General features: G+C 39.9%; 3 protein-coding genes and 1 non-coding gene across 4 annotated transcripts in view; 3 read left to right on the top strand and 1 right to left on the bottom strand.

Moving 5' to 3' along the window:
* Positions 1 to 1010: 1010 nt before the first annotated feature.
* Positions 1011 to 10547, bottom strand: LOC131135975 (high affinity cGMP-specific 3',5'-cyclic phosphodiesterase 9A). The gene is made up of 14 exons (XM_058082412.2): positions 10460 to 10547; positions 9434 to 9595; positions 9298 to 9349; positions 8717 to 8819; positions 8459 to 8601; positions 6824 to 6883; positions 5095 to 5272; positions 4407 to 4529; positions 2976 to 3068; positions 2778 to 2845; positions 2580 to 2682; positions 1870 to 1974; positions 1630 to 1776; positions 1011 to 1362 (listed from the first exon to the last, which is right to left on the bottom strand). The coding sequence occupies exons 1-14, from the start codon at positions 10545 to 10547 to the stop codon at positions 1183 to 1185; spliced, it is 1605 nt and encodes a 534-aa protein (XP_057938395.2). The 3' UTR covers positions 1011 to 1182.
* Positions 10548 to 10989: 442 nt separating this feature from the next.
* nifk (nucleolar protein interacting with the FHA domain of MKI67) lies at positions 10990 to 13900 on the top strand. The gene is made up of 6 exons (XM_058082369.2): positions 10990 to 11247; positions 11890 to 12018; positions 12344 to 12452; positions 12898 to 13109; positions 13322 to 13399; positions 13671 to 13900. The coding sequence occupies exons 1-6, from the start codon at positions 11128 to 11130 to the stop codon at positions 13833 to 13835; spliced, it is 813 nt and encodes a 270-aa protein (XP_057938352.2). The 5' UTR covers positions 10990 to 11127; the 3' UTR covers positions 13836 to 13900.
* Positions 13432 to 13563, top strand: LOC131136359 (small nucleolar RNA ACA64). The gene has a single exon (XR_009131735.2). It is a non-coding gene; the product is annotated as a small nucleolar RNA ACA64 (small nucleolar RNA).
* A 644-nt stretch (positions 13901 to 14544) lies between the features above and the next one.
* Positions 14545 to 21036, top strand: part of clasp1a (cytoplasmic linker associated protein 1a) — a 42115-nt gene continuing 35623 nt past the window's right edge. Inside the window, exons 1-2 of the mRNA XM_078795417.1 lie at positions 14545 to 14880; positions 17687 to 18280. Of these exons, the coding sequence (XP_078651543.1) occupies positions 18086 to 18280 (195 nt within the window). The 5' untranslated portion in view covers positions 14545 to 14880; positions 17687 to 18085. The remainder of the gene's footprint in view (positions 14881 to 17686; positions 18281 to 21036) is intronic.

Genomic DNA, 21036 nt, shown 5'->3' with positions numbered 1-21036 from the left:
TGGAGGACCAAAACTGCCAAAATAATACATAAATAAATAAATACAAGTGGAAATAAAAACAAAAATGAAAAAAATCAAAAAATTAAATACAAAAAAATAAATATAAATGGAAATAAAAACAAAAATATATTTTTTTTAATTTTTGAATCTTGTTTTTTATTTTTGTATTATTTTTGTAAAAAAAAGCCATGTGCCCCCAACAAGTAAGTATCAGAAGCACATAAATGATTACAGTAAGGTTCAGCTGTTACAACAGCACGCAATGTCAAAAACACTCCAGGCGCACACAGTAATGCCTTCTCTTCTTTCAGTCACACAGTTGCCCTTGAAAGATGATAAAACATAAAAATAGAACACATCCACCAGACAGATAACAGCTGGCCATAGGGTTAAGAAGTATTTCATCTCATGCTGATTTTTTAGGTCTACTCCCTTACAAAGATTGTTTGTATTTTTGTAGTTTTATGTACTTGTAATAAAGAGAGACAGAATATTAGATATTACACACTAGTCCATTGGCTATATGAAACATACAAATTAGTATTTTGGATAGTAGTACTAATCTCAACTCATTAAGTGGATAAAAGACAATATCGTAGACCTACATGAGCCTGAAATGGACAACAAGACAATCATCAAGAAGCTTGGTGTGAAGCGCTACTGGTGCAATAGTTCATAAAGAATGGAAAATCCAACATAATATTTGAGCTCCATGTAAGATTTCTCATGGTGGGTTCAGGGTGATTGTGACAAAGGTGAGGGATCAGCACAGACTTATAAAGGAGGAGCTGGTTAATGATGTCAAGGGAGTTGGGAGCGCAGTAAACTGCTGTCTATGGTACTGGTTTAAAATACGTCACATCATTCATTCTTTGTATACTACATCTACAGTTCATGGTTATGAGTGAGCTGGAGTCTATCCCATCTGACTGGAGTCTATCTCAACTGGTCACCAGTCAGTGACAGTGCAATTAAGTTTTAATTAATTTAATTAATTTAATTAATCAGTCATCAATATTTTAAAAAGATGGTTATTTATTAAATGTAGTTGTTCACAATAATATGCTCTTAGCAATCAATTGAGTATTTAATTATTGATAATTATTCCCATTGTTGGCCTATATGTGCAGCCCCATAAACAAAGTATTCATCACAAAACTGGCTTGGTTCAATTAGTTATAGTTAGTTGACTGTGTCTTTTTTCAAGGCCTGGTGCTCATCTGTGCTCTGCAGGTCGACTGGTATCTCCTTGTTCTTGACTGCTTTTTCACACTGAGCACGGTTCTGTTTTTCTCTTTCCAGTGCTTTCTCCATCTCGGTATAGTAGTCCAAGGCTTTCCGCACCGGGTCAATTATGTGTTGCTGCAGCATTTAAGAAAAAAATCAGAAATGTCAACTCAATATTGTATATAAGAAGACATATCGCACATTCCCCAAGACTTAGATCTAAATGGTTTGTGCTGGTAAATGTACAACAAGTAACCCTAACATGCATGCTTTTAGACTATGGCAGGTAAGTCTAAACCGATGCAGGTGGGATATCCAAGCAGGTCTAAGCCAACTTTTCTTGACACCATGCTCCACTGTGCTCCCTACTGTATCATCAATTTAGTGAAGGACTTAATTTACCTCAAGGCAGGGAAAAAGGTTGGCCAGCTCGATAAAAAGAGGCAACAATACAAATCGGATGAAGCCAGTTTGCGATGAGGGTTTGGTTATCTTGTCACGATCCATGAAGGGGGTGACGGGAAGACCCTCTAACTTCTCCACATCACTCTGAGAAACCCATCAAATGTCCATAATTAGGTCTATCATTCTTTTAGTAGGCAACAAAACATATATACGCAATACGCAAAAAGAGTCAGTGACCTGGTTGTAGAATTCCTGCAAAAGACAATCCAGCCAGGGTTCAGCCACCTCCATGGGCCGAGCTTCATTGGAAATGTCGCTCACTTTGATCAGAATCATCATGAGCTGCAAACACAAAGAATAAAAAACAATCACACAGTTCTTTTTGGGGGCTGCTTGTTGTTTATAAAAAATACGAAACTATTATAATACACCAGATTGTTTTTTTCTGGGTGCGGGGTGTCCTGTCGTTGGGTCTACCAACCTTCATCGTGTTATGTTGGTTTAAAATTCTTCTAAGCTTCTCAGATCGACCTGAGACACACAGGATGTTATTGCATCTGCTACTGTTTTATTCCTCATCCGCATTGCATTATGATAGTTACAGAACAAAATGCGTTTTTTTTTTTTTTTTACAAACAACCAGCTGGGATAACCACAGGTTTTTACTACTTATGCCTCTGTTGCCTCATCTTTCTTCCATCATCAAAATAAAGTCACTTTTGTTTAGTCATTTTGGTCTTGGTGCAACTCTGCATTCTAGTAATTGACATTGGAGTCACTTATGATCCATTGTTTTATGAAATTATGCATGACACATGCTGGCCTGCTTATTTTCACATTTGTCCAGTAAAACTGCTTGTGGATTGGATTGGATTGAGCTTTTAGCTGATATACCTACGCACATTATACTCAAAACAAATTGAGTATAGTAATGTAACATAACTTACCACATCTCTATGGTCCTTGTTGGTGAAGTCAAACGCAGAAAGAATGGACTTGAACTTGTTGAGGATCTCATTGTGTCTTGTCATGTCAGTGGCCAGAATACATCTGCAGTTTTAAAACAGTTTGCTGTTTCATCAAATCAAGACAGGATAGAACAAGGACATGTAACGCAAATAAAGTCATCAGAAAGATTATCTCACTTGATGATACCTTCCCTGATACGTTTGTACTGGTCCAAAGACACGTTTCTGAAGATGTTGCTTTCTGTCTACAAACAAGAACATCATCTTGTCACTATTACCACTTCACATTTTAATTGGTCATCTACTGGAAAAAAAAACAACTGCTGTACAAAAAGTACCTTCCAAAAGTTCAATGGCACCGTTGAAGAGTTTTACCTTCTCTAGTATCTCAAAAGCTACGGCGCAGTGGTGGTTCTCCAGTGGAGAGATGTCATTGTAGCGAAGAGCAAGTTCGGTCCGAGCATTGATCTACGACATGGTTATGTAGAATGGCGTGTTTAGACAATGTTTTTGTTGAGCATTTCTGTTGCATTACGCAATCTAAATACATAGTACACAGTCACACCATGCCTTCCATATCGCCATCCATCTGATCCTCAATAGGAAAGCATAGGCTTCCTGGTCTCTGGTCACCTCTTCCAGTTCCACCGGGAGAACACCAGGGTGTCCCCAGGCCAGCTGTGAGACATATTCTCGCCGGTGTGTCCAGCCCTCTTTTTCTGTCTTATTTTGATCTTATTGTTGATTTGTATGAAGGACTTTAACTTTAACTGGCTGTGGCCCCATGGATTTCATCCAAAATGGACTGAGTTCTTGCTGTTGGACCTCTGTCCAAATTGAAAACAAATAGTGGGTCCTTCGGGCATCCAGGCTTTACTTGAAGTAACCCTGTACCCCATTTCATTATGCAAATAGTTTGGCACTTTTGGAACCAGGGGAGAACCAAAATATTCAACCTTATAGTATACGACACCTTGATAATAGAAGACAAAAGCTCTGCTGGATTCTCGGAAACCTACTCTGAACCAGCCACAGTGGTAAGGTTTCAGCTTACGTGGGCAGTGGTTATGGGGTAAGCAGTCTAAGTAGGGAAGTCCAGACTTCCCAGTGGCCGGCCATCTCCTCCAGTTCCATCAGGGATACACTGAGACATAATCCCTCCAGGGTACTGGCTCTTCCCTGGGCCCTCCTTCTAGCTGGGCATGCCTTGAACATCTAATCAGATGTTCTAGAATCAACTGAGTGAACTCCAGTTTGAGTTTTTGGGCTGACCCAATTGTTACCCTTTGTATGACATAAAACTCTTGATTCATATCAGTTGTTTGCCAAACACGTTGAGTGTTGATTTCCAGAAAAATGTCAGATTGGGAAGAACACTTATATGTTATTTATCATTATTATTATTGTTGTTCAAGACCCTATGTAAGTGATTGTTCAATAAATTAGCTTGTTCCTTCACTTTCAACATCAGTTGCATCTAAGTGGAGTTATTTACCATTCTCACAAGTAGATATCTAGCTCCTCCCAGATGACTGAGCTCCTCAGCCTTTGAATTGTCTCAGTGGATTCACCTTCCTCCTCTTTGCAGCAAATGTGTACAATGTGTACTGCCAAATGTGTACAAACCATTCCAACACCAAAACATTTAGCTCATTCAGGACATTCGGGCCGACAATTTTCCACATCTCTAAAATCAAACTTATCCCGATATTCCAGATTTCCAGTCCATTATAATAAATATGTTGTAATACTGATGTCCTCCATCTTTGGATATTTTTGTGTGTTTTAATGGAAGAGAGTTTGTACCTGGTAGGCGTTATTGTAGCCAGTGTGGTCAAGGTCATGGCAAACTGCAGACGTCAACATGATGAGCAAGTCAATGCTGTCCATTTTACTTCTCAGATCCGTGAGCCATATTAAACCATACATCTGTACAAGATACAAAACACAGATTAAACCATATGTCTATACTATAAATTTTTCCATGTTTGAGTCTTATCGGCGTTTTCAGTGGTCCTGTTGGTCACTCTCCAGGAAGGCAGGGCGCTGATCTAATTCAAATTTTTTACAAGTCCCTAAGACCATCTGTGATCAACGTGTTGGCGATCCCTGATCTGCAGTTAGAAGTTATCCTTTGATGGATCTCTTGGTTTGGTTCCCAGTGGAATCTTGACCTCTTCCGAGTTTCCGCTTGACTTATACCTTGGAATCAGGATCTCGTTAAAAAGGTTTCAATGATGGTCTGACTCCACAGCTTGGATTATCTTATCTTATCACAGCTTATCTTGAATAAACAAATTCTCTAATGCCTAACTAATCTACTCTGTAAAACATATGATCTACTGCCGAGGTCCTGGTTTTCCAAAGCTTTTCATTTGGCCTGCCAAACCTCACCCAACAAATGTAAACCATTCAGCCTAACTAGAGAAGTACTCCTTCATGCAGTACTTCCTTCAAAGACGGGCAAAGAAAGAGCCCACCAAGAGCCACTCACCATCTGTGTGACACAGAAGCAGTGCTTGAAGTTGTGAAAAGGGATGTTGTTGTATCTGCGGTAGACTTCAAACAGGAACTGTTGTAATACTTCAGGCTCGATATTGTAGGCGGCAATGAAATCTAAGTCTGAGTACATGACTTGAAGGAGCACCATGATTTCTGCATCCTCCCACTGCCTGGAAATATGAAAAATATGAGACAGTGCTTAAGAAGAAGCAGTAAATATCTCATATTGACCACTAACATTAATGGTAATGACTTCACTCATCTGTCCAAAACATGCAGCCACAGGACTGTTGATACAACTCCAATTATACTGTATACTTGTGGCCTAAGGTGTTCTGGTCAAGGTGCACTTATGGATAGTGATGTTACAAGAGGTGCCGGGGCTTCGAAGCGTGTGTCGAGTAATCGAGTGGGCACTTTCGCTTGATTCATTGGGGGGAGGGGCCGGAATTGATGATGTCCGAAGCCTCGCTGCCCGGCTGTACCACATGACGTCTTCGGGAAAAGGTTCAGAATTTGCCGTGATGTTTGCCTGTCACTCAACGACATAAACCCCTCAGGCTTAAGCATTAAAATGTGGGATTTTGTGGTGAGAGTCAGTCGATGGTTTGGTTCCTATACGGTTACGTTAGTTTGGAGTTCAGAGAGAGAAGATATAGAGCCAGCTAGAAAGTACAGTATTACAGTATTACCAACACAACCATGATGAAGCTAGCCATATCACATGATACATGGCATTTATGGACAAGAAAACATTCATTTTATATATACTGTATATTTTATCTCACACTTTGTAGATTAATCATTTGGTTATACAATTTTTTGTAGTACATAATCATTTCCAAGAGCCAAAACGATAAAGATACATTCGCCTGTAATTGTATCCAAGGCCAGCAGATGGTTTCGTGTGCACATGAAGCTTCAAGAAATGAATCCATTCTCGAACCAGTTGACCGAAATGGTTTGAAGCCTCATGGGGCTTCATCTCGCCATCACAACTTATGGATATACTTGTGTTTGAACATTATGTTTGTTATGGACAAACTGTGGTTTACTCACAAGTCCACTAACTACACCGGATGGGATGTTACTCCATCCCGGTCACACTGTTGTTGCCAACATTGGCACTGAAACTTCCAAGTAGAACCACAGAGTCCGCAAAATGGGGACGCTGAACTGTCCAAGTATGTCTAGTCAAAACTAATTGGTAACTTATGCCAAGTGCTTTTAGATGTTTTGGTTTCAAGATGCAATCTATAATATGGAAGTCTATAAATCCAGGATATCATAGGCTCCAGTATATCTAGGATATCGATCATTACCATTCCAAGTCAAACAAATCCCTTAATCCTTTACCATCTGAGCAATGAGCATGCTCAAGTGCATGCATTGAAGTGGAGTTCTGAAGGGAATGTATAATGTAACAATGTCATGTGGTCGTTTGTTATTGTGTGGTAACTAAAAAGGATATTGGAATATTATACAAGGAGCGTTTGAGAACATGATCATTAAAAGCGCCCCCTCTTCAAACCTGGTGTGTTGATGAAACCTTTTCGGAAACCTTTTGATATGTGAGCACTCCTGCAAGCCTATTCATATTGAGATGAGCGTGGCAACCAAAAGAAAAGCACGAGGGACCGCGTGTCTTTTCTAACAAACATGTCAGGTACTTGCATGTAGCGCATGACTGACATTAGCAAATGCACATTGTGGATACTTACCAGTTGTCAAACGTTGGGGTCTTTAAGTACTGCCTTACTTCCTCCGATACCTCCAAAGAACTGTGAAGGTGAGATAAATATTAACCATCTGAACCATTTCTTCAATATATTTGATCAAACTCTCTCCCACAACTGCAGTCCTCCATTTTGATGACATCTAGACTAATCTAGTATTCCAGTTCATTCATTTTCTTTCTTTTTCTTCACGAGGGTCGCGGGGGTGCTGGAGCCTATCCCAGCTGTCTTTTACATCTTACACATAGTATGTTGAATGAACATGCTGAGCATTTTATGCTTTATTATCTCATTCATTCTTTCATTTTCTACTGCTTATCCTCATGAGGGTTGCGGTGGTGCTGGAGCCTATCCCAGCTGTCTTTTACATCTTACACATAGTATGTTGAATTAACATGCTGCGCATTTGATGCTTTATTATCTCATTCATTCATTCATTTTCTACTGCTTATCCTCATGAGGGTTGCGGGGGTGCTGGAGCCTATCCCAGCTGTCTTTTACATCTTATACATAGTATGTTGAATGAACATGCTGAGCATTTTATGCTTTATTATCTCATTCATTCATTCATTTTCTACTGCTTATCCTCATGAGGGTTGCAGTAGTGCTGGAGCCTATCCCAGCTGTCTTTTACATCTTACACATAGTATGTTGAATTAACATGCTGTGCATTTTATGCTTTATTATCTCATTTATTAATTCATTTTCTACTGCTTATCCTCGTGAGGGTTGCGGTAGTGCTGGAGCCTATCCCAGCTGTCTTTTACATCTTACACATAGTATGTTGAATTAACATGCTGTGCATTTTATGCTTTATTATCTCATTCATTCATTCATTTTCTACTGCTTATCTTCGTGAGGGTTGCGGTAGTGCTGGAGCCTATCCCAGCTGTCTTTTACATCTTACGCATAGTATGTTGAATTAACATGCTGTGCATTTTATGCTTTATTATCTCATTCATTTTCTACTGTTTATCCTCATGAGGGTTGCGGGGGTGCTGGAGCCTATCCCAGCTGTCTTTTACATCTTACACATAGTATGGTGAATTAACATGCTGTGCATTTGATGCTTTATTATCTCATTCATTCATTCATTTTCTACTGCTTATCCTCGTGAGGGTTGCAGTAGTGCTGGAGCCTATCCCAGCTGTCTTTTACATCTTACACATAGTATGTTGAATTAACATGCTGTGCATTTGATGCTTTATTATCTAATTCATTCATTTTCTACTGCTTATCCTCATGAGGGTTGCGGGGGGTGCTGGAGCCTATCCCAGCTGTCTTCGGGCGAGAGGCGGGGTACACCATGGGGTGGTCGCCAGCCAATCACAGGGCACATATAGACAAACAACCATTCACACTCACATTCATACCTATGGACAATTTGGAGTCGCCAATTAACCTAGCATGTGTTTGGAATGTGGGAGGAAACCCACGCATGCACGGGGAGAACATGCAAACTCCACACGGCGATGGCCAAGGGTGGAATTGAACCCCGGTCTCCTCGCTGTGAGGTCACTCGACCGCCGTGCCGCCTCTAGTATTCTAGTCTACTTTTTAAATGTATTGACACAAAAAAACGTGCTACTGTCACTGTTACTGTTATACAGTTTCACGTACCTCATTTGAAGGAACTTTTCCCGCACATGCTCACATTCTTCTTTGGTTTTATGTAAAGTTCTCTTGTGGTAGAATGGAGAAGGCTTGTGGGTTCCCTCTGACAAGTCCTTGAACAACCCAAGCCAGCTCAGATGCTCCACACTCTAAAAAAAGACTTCACATGAGATTTTCTGGTGGTAATTATTATAGCTAAAATAATAATAATAATGATAATAATTCTGCAGGTGTTTGCTGTATGTTTAGATCATTTCACTGAACCTCCAGTTTCTCCCGGAATGAATCCACCTGTTTCTTCATCTCATAGACGACCGCAGGCGTGTCTCCTGCTTCAATGAGTATTTTCTTTTCCAGGCCCTGAAGTCTGAAGTCACATAACATCTTCGTAGTCACAGTTCTTGTACAATAATATAATATATAAGTCACATTTGTTGCCAACAAAAGTGTTGTAAAATGGTTTTTCAATTCAATAAATGAGTGGACAGTTATTTTTGTTGTACTGTAATGTTGTACCGGCCCTTGGCCAGGGTCAGTTAATTAGACGTAATGGTAATTTGAACTATCATTTAATAATCATCCATGGACATCACCAAAGTCCAGTGGTGTATATTACTATAGTAATGAAGTATAAATACTTGACTTCTTTAAAATGGCTTTGGATTACGTACATAAAACTGCTATTAAGGCATTCAAATAGACTTATTCTCCATAAAGTATCTTACAAATCTTGAATTTTGTGTATACTTATTGAATTAAAACTGAAAATGTACACTTCAATGACTTGTTCATTATTCTAAGTCCTAAAATCTCTGGATAGACACTGAAATGCTTTATTTTTATACCTTTTCTCCATAGACGAGAGGTCAAATCCCAGTGCACCAGCAAGCTCCATGCCTGATTTGTTAGTGAAAAAGTAAATGTCAAACATTTGAGAAGGAAAACTAACATTTTTGCTTTGTTGTCGAGGTAAAAACGTACCTAACGGCTCACTGTTGCAGTCGGAAGCCACCACTTCCAGTTTGTAGCAAGAGTTGGGATTGTTAGGTTCCAGGTTAGGTGAGATGTTGATGATGTTGCCTTTGGGATTGTACAGCTTCAGGATGTCGTGTGGTCCGGCTTCAGCTGCTGAGCGGAATAGATCTGAAAACATGGCTTTGGTGTTCATTTGAGTGTTCTTAATGGCATTCTAAACATTTATTAGCATTCTATACTTTATACAGAACACATCACAGGTCATTAGATGGAATGCAGTCACAAATTTGATTGTGTCTGCCATTTCCCAAAATACAGGAAGCAGAACATGCTGAGGTTCTCAGTGGGAGTGACCAGGATGGATAGGATCAGGAACGAGTACATCATTACATGTTAGAGGCCTTGGAGATAAAGTCAGAGAGGCCAGACTGAGATCGTTCGGACATGTCCAGAGGAGAGATAGTGAAAAGATTGGGTAGAAGAATGCTGCCAGGTAGGAGGCGTAGAAGAAGACCAAAGAGGAGGTTTATGGATGTAGTAAAGGAGGACATGAGGATAGTTGGTGTGAGAGAGACAGAGGGTTGGATGGAGGAGATTGATTTGCTGTGGCGACCCCTGAAGGGAAAAGCCCAAAAAGAAAGAAGAAGAAGAAGTCTCTAATTTCCCAACACAAATATACAACTTGAACATTTGATTTTTTACAGTTTTTAAAACTTTGTACATCCTTGATGCAAGATTCTCCTACAGCGTGTATAGATTCTACTTTCATATCCAATGAGGATAAAAACCATCAATTTACAAGTGATTTAACGTGAAAGTTTGTCGGCCAGAGAGGTGAGGAGCTGTCAGTGGCAGCTGTTGAAAATGCAGCAGGCCATCATTGTGCCTGTTCAAATGTTTCGTTTCACTTTAAATCAAAACAAACACTTTCATTTAACAACGGTAACTCATTCATAGTCTGATGAATTTAAATCTTACCAAAGCAAAATGCATTCCGAATTATAAAAATGTCCACATGGAGACAATTCTCACCTTTGACATCCTGAGCAGGGCAGTCCAATGGGAACTCGGCCCGTTCTGGTCTTCCATTAACTGTGAAGTAAATCATTTTTGTCTCCATCTTCCTCATTTATGCCTGCTTATGTTTCAGTGTGTACTGTTGGTCTGAATCGTCTCACCTTCATTATCATACTGAAGCAACACTCCACCCCCATTTTTTTTCCTTCCTCTACTCCTCCTCCTCCTCCTCTTTCCTAACAACAAAACTAAATGCACACAAACAGCAGCATTTCATTTATGCGCTGCTCAGGATCTCCATACGAAACATATTTACATGAAAAGAAATCACTTTTGCGTTAAAACTAACTGCAAATTACCCCTGGGTTCCACTTTGGGCACCCCTGCCCTATAATGTGTGTGGCATAGTAACTGTTTTTTGTCTTTTGATCAATTATTATTAATGAAGAAAAAAATCAACAATGACACATTTCTCCTCCACACCGCATGGGGACGCTGTCTATTGTCACCGTTGTATGCAGAGACTTGTCTACTCTTGCAAACCTTCCTGATTCGTTGGTGTTCACCACGTGGTAACCCGGAAACTAATCCCAACGTGGTGAGAAGAAAGAGAAGCAGCTTGACTCTTCGCTTTTACCTGAACTGCATAAAAAATATATGTCACGCAAACTTTACTGATCGAAATGACTGAAAGTCAAGGAGAAGTACCCCCGAAGACGGCGAAAGAGCTGCTGGCATTGAATCCTCAACAAGAGTGTGAGTTCAAGAAGAAAGTACAGGCCGTAAAGAAGAAGTCGAACACGGTGAGTTCGGACACGCTTGCTTGCCTAACGATACATTTTTTTACTCGTGTGCTTAATTTTAATTTAACGTATTTTAATCTTATCTAGATGCCTGCATATCAAATAAGACCATTGCTAACATGCGTGTGTGAATGATGTGTGAATATATATATATATTCGATGAAAACTCTGTGGCCATTTTACTAATCAATTTTACCAGCGCTGTTCTTCAAAACAATTTAATTTGCTTAAAACGTCATAGCTTAATATCATTTGAACCTGGGGTGTTCAAAGTGTGGCTCGCTACTAGATTTAATTATCCCTCGACATTAGCCCATTGCACAGAAAACATAAAAAAACTAGAAATGACCAAAAGGTTCAACAAGTCTTGATGGACATGTGTTAAATTCATGGTACAGTATTGATCACTTTCTGGAGAGGGCGCTACTGAGCAACTGTCCCAAGACAATATTTTCATGTACAATATTTGTGTAGTTCAGCACTCAAATACTGCATAGTGCAATATAAGTGGATGTGCATTGAAAAGTTAACGTTAAGATTTAATTAGCGTAACTTCCACTATGTCAGTATGTTAATTTGCTGGACTGGGAATGCATGGATCACATTCAAAGACTGGTATTTTTTGTCTTTTTTGTCTCCTAGGGGAATTCTTTGACACCTGGGGTTCTTTATGTCGGCCATTTGCCACTTGGACTCTTTGAGCCACAGCTGAGAAACTACTTTCAACAGTTTGGGACAGTTTTAAGGCTGCGATTGTCCAGGAGTAAAAAGGTAAGGACCAAGTGGACAGCAGCCACTATGAAGTCCGTTTCCATTTAGATCACCCACAAGCTCATCGATCTGCTCAGCTTTTTTTATGTTAATATATGATTGGTTGTCCTTGCTGTCACTCCATGAACAGTGCAGGGAGTCTGTATTTGCCATTGTAAATTAACATGCTGGGTGTTTGGCCTGGGCTATGTCCACTAGACGGAATCAAAATTTCATCCTTGCTTTTATTAGGTTAGGTATTTTTGTACCTAATTGTACTGAATATGGTCAATTTCATATATCTAAAATATGCTTTTCTAAACTTGGTCTTTTCACTTGTATTCAGACAGGTGGAAGCAAAGGTTACGCGTTTGTCGAGTTTGATTGTGATGAGGTAGCCAAGATCGTAGCAGAAACCATGAACAATTACCTGATGGGAGAAAGACTCATTAAATGTGAGTATTGTGTGGGCATGCATAACAGTGGCGTAATGACATAGGTTGCAAGAACTCTACCTCTAGTGGGATGGAACCGACTACTCAGATGGATTGCGTCTCAATTCTATCACAGATCGAATTGTGCATGCACTGATTGGATGAATGTTCTGTCAATCAGATATTCAGTCTCTGTTCAATAAACCTAATATTAAAGTGATGTACTCTTCATATATTTGTAAGGGGGTGGTCAACTTAACAAAATCAGCAGAAGAGCCTGCTTTGCGTTTGGGAGATATAATGAAGTGCAATGAGATAACATAAGTGATGTCATCCTTACTCAATGAATCAGGCGCATACTGTAACACCCTAATAGTTATAATTCATTGCCGTCTTTGAATATAATTTACTGTTATTTGCAGGATACTTCAAATATTGACTTTACTTTCTCACTATCATTTGATAGGTCATGTGATTCCGCCAGAAAAAGTGCACGAGAAGCTTTTTGCTGACTGTCAACAGGCCTTTAAGAGGCCGTGGAATCCCGCTGTAGCACGCTACAACAAGGCGCACACAATTGAGGAGGCCGCCAAGATAACAGGGAAGCTGCTGCGTAAAGAGAGGAAACTCCGCAAGAGGCTTGCAGGACACGCCATTGATTATGACTTTCCAGGATTTGTAAGTACTTCCGATATCACTGCTTACAGTTTGCCATTTTAAAAGTAAAATGGATGCACTGTTTCTCACTACATTTTTGCTCCTTTGAATGTTAAGGTGCTTTCTGTGTAGTTATTTTCTTCTCTAAAAGCACACACAAGCAAACTGTACAGTAAATGTACCGCTGTATGATACTGTACCATGCATACATGGTGTTTTTTTTTCCGCCCCAGTCTGCCCAAGTGCCCAAGAAGAAGTCTGATTCCTTGAATGCATCGACATGCTCCTTGAGTACCTCCACATGTAGTGACGTAAGAGACCTGATCATGTATGTAGATTTGGCACAGACTGAAAATGAGCTCAGATCTTCTATGTGATCTGGGGTCAGATAACTGTGCCCAAAGTATTGTGGTGCATTGAGCTTATCCGACCTGTCTCTTAGTGGCAATGTGATAAAACCTATGCACCAACATTTTGTATGACCTTTTAGGCATTTTAACCACACCCCTACTTTACATTTCTGCAATGTGATTGGCATCCACTTAGTACCACAATGACCTGAACTTACTTCTTGCCTTTTAGGACACCACACCAATGTGCACGCCATCTTTCCTGGAGAGGAGGAAGTCCATGGTCAGTGATGACGATGAGATAGTCATCAAGATGCCTCCTGGAGAGCAAAATGAGCTAACCTCTGACGAAGAAGAGAACCATGAGGAGCCATCTGAAGGAGAAGAGACTGTCTGAGACTAAGTCTTAGTTTTATTGTGCGCTTCAGAGACTTCTACTTGGAGGGTTTGTTGTGAGAACCCCAAAAATGGGCCCTCTTAAAAAAACTAATTGAAGATTTTCATAATCATGCAGAAACCTGGTATGTATGTGAAGAGCATGCATGATGAGTTCATTGTGTGTTTACATCTGTGTCATCAGGTGAAACTGATCAGAGTGTATTGTTCAGACTTGCTTTATCCATTTTCACCTTAATGCCATATTATGCAGTCAAATGATAATCTGATATTAATTCAGGAAGTGACATGAATAATCTTCAGGTGTCTTCATAAGCACCAATTATGATATTACCTTGTGGAGTTGAGTTAACGGCCATCAAATTTTACCATACACCACCCACATCCTATGGTGTAGGCTAAAATCCTATAAACTATACAGTCATCTAGTATGTGTTGAGGTAGTGTTTTGTCCAAGTACGACTTGTTTTTTTGCCTGAAAATGACCCACTTGTGATATTTTCTTCACTTGTTGTATACCTATTCAGTGAGGAAATTGTATTACAATTGAATTGTAATATATTACGCCCGATTAAAGTATCACAGTTGTTTTAATGGCAAAAAGTTTTATATGATACTGCCGTTTTGGGGAACCCATACCTGGAATAGTCATATAACTCATGAGTCACTGTAAAGTATTTTCTATACATCAGAGTTTTTTTAAGTTCAAGCCAAGCACAAAGCTGTTTAGGACACATTTAAAGTGTTATGGGTTAATGTTTTTTTATGTGAACATGGAGGTAAATTCATTGATTAGTTTTAAATTTGGTAGTACAACAGTTGTCCAGCAGAGGTAGACAAAAGCTGAGCTTTTCCACTCACGGCCATGCGACAGTGTCCAAAGGAGCATCATCCTGCTCCTAAGTGCGCATGCGCACGACGATCCCATTCTTGTGCTGCAGGCAGCATTCCGGGTGGGGAGAAAAACACTTTTAGGCCGTCAACGTACATAAACTACATTAGCAGCGTTTGCGTGTGTAACAGCAGATGCCTTTCAACACAATATGGTAAGTGTGTATATTTCTATTTTTTATTATAACAGTGGATGGGCATTGCTCGCTTCCTACTCACATTTTGCTTCTTTGTGTTCTCTTTGACGTTTCATTGAAAGGAAGATCATTAGTTTTATTTGACCTCCTGTCAGGTGGAGACAAAGTAGATAAAGGATGAAAATGATACTTAAATGCTTTGTTTTACGTGTCAAGTGTTAGCAGGTTGTCAAGGCTTGCTAGCAACGATGTCTGCCTGGTAGCTAGCTAACATGACACAAAAGCACGCAGCCTTCCTTCCTGGAAACACCACATATATAAACAAATGTGATATATATTCTACGTACGCACATAAAGTGCAAATATCACATACTATATAACATGTCACATTATATATAAATCTACCATTGACATGTCTCGGATGCTTTTGTCATTTTATGCCATTCATTAAGTGTTTCACTTATAAATAACGAGAGAAGGAAATATGTGTAGAAAGTGTTCGTGAATGCGGAAAATGACTATTACTGGAAAAGTGGAAATTTTTGGGCGTGTGGGAAATTTATTGCCTGGATGTTTAGGTACTTGAATGGTTTGAGAAATATGGAAAAATGACATTCATTTCAATGGGAATTTTTGTCTTGGAAAATGTGGAATTCTGGGCGGAAGCTGAAATGTTGGGAATATGGGAAATAGATAGCCAGAATGCTATGAATGAGCTGAATTGCTTGGATGTTGGAATGGGTTGAGAAATGTGGATGTTTTAAGGTCAGATGGCATATGTGTTTGTAATAATGTGGACATTTGGGAAAACATGACATTTTTGACCTATAGATTTGAACATCCGGAATGTGGTGGTGTGGGAATTTTTTGAATCGGATGATAAATGTCATTGTAATTAGAAGGCTCAAAGAGAATTTGTGTTGTGGAATTTGTGTAATATTGGTTATATACTGGTTAAATATTACTAATATTGGTTAAAGAAGATGTAGGTGCAGATGCAATTGCAATCGTTCTATTAATGTATTTTATTATTTTTATATAAGACACCTGTATTATATTGCCACTATTGGACAGGATGTGTGCCGCTTTTGTTTTGTGTTGAAAATGTATTCTGACAGTTGCTAACTGTCGTCCTTATTTCAGTGGGCACCCTAAAATGCGAGGTTGCATTGCCTAAAAGACAGCCACTCACACAGTGGTACTAGCATGCTCTGCTAAACTAAGCTAACCCAGCATATTACACTGGAAATTGCTGTACGCTCTGAGACAAGACTGTTTTCACTTATTTACTTCAGGAGGGGGCTGGTTTTTGTTTGCAAAGACATGCCACTATGGCATATTAAATATTTCCGAAAAATAAACTTTCCTTCTCCTGATAACAGCATTTCATTCACAATATGTGAATATCCTAGCAATTCCGCATTAATTTGAATTACACACAAACATGGGAACAACTTAAAAAGGCCTTCATAGTTAAGTGTTTAAATTATTTAGTAGTAGGCCTCCGCATGTACTCTGCTCTTGTGTTGAATTCTGTTGTTGGAACCGGTACAATTAAAAAAAGACGGACTAAAAAGTGGTTTGGACCGTAACATAGCAGAAAATTATTTTCCAATTGCCTAAAACACAAAGATAATAGGTCTGCCGCTAAGGAAATTCAAACATATTAACATTTGAGAGGCTGAAATCTGAGGATATTCACATTTAAGTGGAATACCAAAATAGCTGTTGATTACCTGGATCATTGAGTAATCATCGATTCATTTTCGGGGTTTAATCTGAACAAAATATACTTCAAATAGGCAAAATGATCATATTTTTTTTCTGCCTCTGTAAATAAACGAAACAAATTAATAAATCTATGTATTATAATTCTATTTTAGCAAGCATTTTGACAATACAGTACATCCCCCACTATCTGCAGGGGCTACCTCCGAGACCACCTGCATAGAGCAAAACAGCGCAAGTAATTGAGACACCTCACTGTCTATTTTTGACATTCTAATAAAGCCTGGAATATGTTCCTGCATCGGGGCACTACTGTACGTGTACCAGTAATAGTGGCTGTTGTAATTGTTGATTCAGCTCCAATAACACTCGCTCGCTCTTTTTTTCCTTGCGACGAAGGAAGCTAACAAGCCAAATGCATAGGAACATAATCCAGCCTTAAGCCCTATAACATGGCCATTATTAATCCATCCATCCATTTTCTATGCCGCTTATCCTTACTAGGATCATTGGGGCCTGTCCCAGCTGAGAGGCGGTGTATACCCTAGACAACCATTCACACTCACATTCATAGCTATGGACAATTTCCAATGAACCTAACATGCATATTTATGAAATGTGTAAGGAAATGCACGCACACACGGGGGAAAGCATGCAAACATCACACAGAGAAACCCACATGTCTCCGATCTCCTGACTGTGTTGCCAGCCAATCACAGAGCACATATAGACAAACAACCATTCACACTCACATTCATACCTATGGACAATTTGGAGTCGCCAATTAACCTAGCATATTTTTGGAGTGTGGGAGGAAACCGGAGTACCCGGAGAAAACCCACGCATGCACAGGGAGAACATGCAAACTCCACACAGAGACACCCGAGAGTGGGATTGAACTCTTGTCTCCTAGCTGTGAGGTCTGCGCGCTAACCACTAGACCACCGCGCAGCCCTTTATTGACTCATATTTATAAATTATTACAAAAGTAGGGAATTTCACTGTTCTTTGTAGTAATATTTGATATGGTCTTAGGTGCAATATCATTCATTTCCAATTTTAAATGCTTTTCCTCATCTGTTTTTGCCTCTTTCAGGGCTCTCCAGGCCAGATCCCAGGAAAAGACATGGAGATGTAATCTGGCTTCCATCATCATCCTCCACTGGTTGCCTTGATTGCTGCTCCCCAAACCACCGTTTCCAACACTGCAGCAGTGGTTTGGCTCAGAGTGTAAAGTGAAGTCGAAGTCACTAGTAAAGTTTCCCCAGCTGCCGTCCAGACACACATGGTGCATAGCTACCATTCCCAAAGCCCGACTCCATCAGTCCCCAGGGCAAAGCCTCTAGCTTGCTAGTGAGCAAAAAAGAAGAACGGTTCACCTGGATAAAACTACAAACTTGTCTCTCACATTTTTTTTTTGGGTCACGTTGTGCCTCTTCATTTTAACGGAATTGACGAACAGAGGCAAAGGAAGTGATATTTCAAAGCCAGGTTGATGGAGGCCAACATGGAGAGCTGCCTGGCCCATGTTCTGCAGAAAGATGTAGGCCGACGTCTACAGATGGGTCAAGAGATCATTGACTACATCTTAGACAAAGACAAGTCCCGTGACCTTGAACAGGATCAGACTGCCCTTGATAAGATGGTTGATGGCATTGCAAGCTCATGGGTCAACTCCAGCAATTTCAAGGTAAGAACTGATCGTTGGGACATCTTACCATTTCCTGCTTGTAGTTGGCGTCTCTCCGGGCCAGTGGTGTTCAGGGCTTGTTTTTTTATTATAGTATTATTAATTGTATGCATTATTAAATGACACTAATTTGCACCTTGGGAAGATGTGAATGTTTTTGAGCATCCTTAAAGTTAACCCTAAAGCTGAAGTTATGAACACAAACAAATCTGACATCAGATAACAAAACACACTAAACATTGCCGAGTATGCGAGGTCACTAGTTCAATCCCTGCTTTATCTCGTCGTATTTTGCCAGACTTTGAACGAAAGTTTGAATGAGGTAACCAGTGTTCGGAGCTTGCAAAAGTGCACGTCATAATTTTAGTCTGTTAATCCTTACGTTGAAGACTGAATAGTGCTATCAGAAAGTCAGTGGTGTACCATCAGGGCCAGCAAAGTCTTCTCTGCTGGTCTAAGCACTACCAGAATCACTGGCCTACATTTACTTCCGTGTGTCTGCCATGTCATCTAATTTGCACAGTAGTCAATCAGCTTTGCAAAAAATACTTGATGGATGATGTGCTGGACTTTCAATGGGGTTCAAACAAATCCCCCTTTAAATATTATAGCACAATCCAAATGTGTGTCTCTGAGAGTGGCACTGTTTGTGTGGTTACATACGTACAGTATCCGCTAGCTGAGCTGGTCACTTGGCAACTAAAGTGGAAACTATTTAGTTTGACACAGTGCGATGGAGAAAGCACAACTGATTCATTAGCCTTACATAGTTGGTTTGAGTGAATACATTTTAAACGTATAGGACCTCGATACTGGCAGCTGCTGGATCGTGTCTGTGTTGCTATGGTAATCAATATAAACATGTTCATGTGACTAGAAGAATATCTGCAAAAACTGACAGGATTTACTGAAAACAGAAGACAATTGAAACGACAAGCTCTTTAATGGGCAAATCAGCACTCAGAGACCATCACCCAGCACTCCCCCACCCCCATTTTTGACCTTCTCGTAACTAGGGTATACACATGTCCAACCCTTTTGTAAAGTTTCAGTAGTTTTTGCACAACTCGCTGTTCTCTATCAAGGACACATCATTTTCTACTAGTGAGAGTGCTGACGCAGATTGAGAATACTTGCGTTTGTGGTCAGATCAGCAAAGTCAGGACTTATGTTGCTGGGTTAATCTCGTTCTAAATAAAGCAACATCATGTTTCCGATGTTCTTTTTAGACATGCATTTCAGACATTCATTGCAGTTGTCATTTTTTTTTGACAACTCTTTTTCTGCACAGTCTGCCAGAAGGTGCGGCAAGTCAGCTCGGCTCCCAAATGTGACGGCAACTGCTGACTTTGCACTGTTGAATAATGCACAAAGAATTGTAGTTCGTTTTCTGTTCATTCAAGCTCAACTGACGGACTTTGCATCCTTGGAATGATCTGGTTAATGTTAATCCTAAACCATGTAATATTCCTGGCCTTGGAGAGAAAGTGTGTGTGTGTGTAAAGAAGGATGACAAAGCTGTTTTTAGTCAGAGTGGCAGTGTGAAGATTTAGGTTGAATCCCAAATCTACCTCAACCCCTAGGGCCAATGGGAAGAGGCACTAAGAAATGGGACACCACTTGATTCTCAATACATCATCACCCTTTGCCGCTTGCTGGCTGTGACGTAGGCAGATGAGATAATTACGTTGTTCATAATAAATGTTTCCTATCATAAAGTACACTGTATACTTTTCTACATTATTTGAATGCTATATGTCCTACCTCAGAATGCCTTTTTTTAAATAGAAGGCACCCATTTTTACAAAAACAACAAACAACTATAATAAATAACAACTTATAACCAGCACTGCAACAACACTTCCAAATGTTTACGTGGAGTAGCAAATGATTGAAACTCAATAATTATGCCTAATGACTTACATTTATATGCTTCTTTTGGTCTCGCTCAGCCGCTGCAGTGTTGTATCTGCGTCGACTAAGCCTACCCCTTCAATTCAAGTGTGGTTCCCGACCGCATTTGGTTTTCTAGGGCTGTACATGACACCACTTGATGGTTATGAATGCGCAAAACCTAGAGGTAAGGGGTTAGATAAGTGGTAGAATTGGGATTCAGCCTTACTGTATGTTTATCCACATCTGTTCAGTATTCCCCACACTGCTGAATTCTAACTGTGGCGTCATTGTTTTATTTCTATAATTGACACATGTGCTTGTCATTTTTAGAAAACTCACACTGAAAACTCGCAATGACACACACTGGAATTGTAAGTGACATTAATAGTAACAGTAATAAGAGTCTCTGCATAAAGGTGCATAAATATAGATCATTCCTAAAAGGTAGCGTCAAATTGATCTGTGGCGGTAAAAATTAATTAGTAGCAGGCCGCCACAAACAAATGAATGTATGAGAAACACTGTTCAGCTCTTGATGTTTTGTAGTATCACACAGCAGACGCATTTTGAATGATATCAAACACAAGATGCTTAAGTAACAAAGGGCAAAGCTAGCAGATAATTGTGGTAATGTTGTAAATCGCAATATGAGCGGGAAATATGGCGCTGGATATGGACATAGTGAGAAGTAAGCATGCATACAGGAGAGCTTGTCTGAATGACAGCAGTCTTGTAGTGGGTGGAGGTTGGCGTAGTGGCCGTAGCTTTGCAGGATGCATTTGTTTGTCCAACAACACTGGAACCAGCTTGGCAACATCATGATGGAAATGCAAAGCAGGAGCAGAAGTGAAGTCTTAGAC

The sequence above is a fragment of the Doryrhamphus excisus genome, linkage group LG12 (assembly GCF_037039965.1).
Source record: "Doryrhamphus excisus strain RoL-2023G ecotype Guam linkage group LG12, RoL_Dexc_Guam_v1.1, whole genome shotgun sequence".
NCBI lineage: Eukaryota > Metazoa > Chordata > Actinopteri > Syngnathiformes > Syngnathidae > Doryrhamphus > Doryrhamphus excisus.
This window is presented reverse-complemented; position numbering and strand designations above follow the sequence as displayed.

Bases quoted from the DNA above. Each gene is read 5' to 3' on its own strand.
- LOC131135975 (XM_058082412.2), bottom strand. From the start codon at position 10,547: ATGGAGACAAAAATGATTTACTTCACAGTTAATGGAAGACCAGAACGG. The intron at 5,273-6,823 runs GTAAGTATCCAC...TCATATTTCCAG, and splicing joins ACCCCAACGTTTGACAACTG to GCAGTGGGAGGATGCAGAAA. The intron at 2,846-2,975 runs GTAAAACTCTTC...TCTTGTTTGTAG, and splicing joins CTTTTGAGATACTAGAGAAG to ACAGAAAGCAACATCTTCAG.
- nifk (XM_058082369.2), top strand. From the start codon at position 11,128: ATGACTGAAAGTCAAGGAGAAGTACCCCCGAAGACGGCGAAAGAGCTG. The intron at 12,453-12,897 runs GTGAGTATTGTG...ATCATTTGATAG, and splicing joins GGGAGAAAGACTCATTAAAT to GTCATGTGATTCCGCCAGAA. The intron at 13,400-13,670 runs GTAAGAGACCTG...CTTGCCTTTTAG, and splicing joins GTACCTCCACATGTAGTGAC to GACACCACACCAATGTGCAC.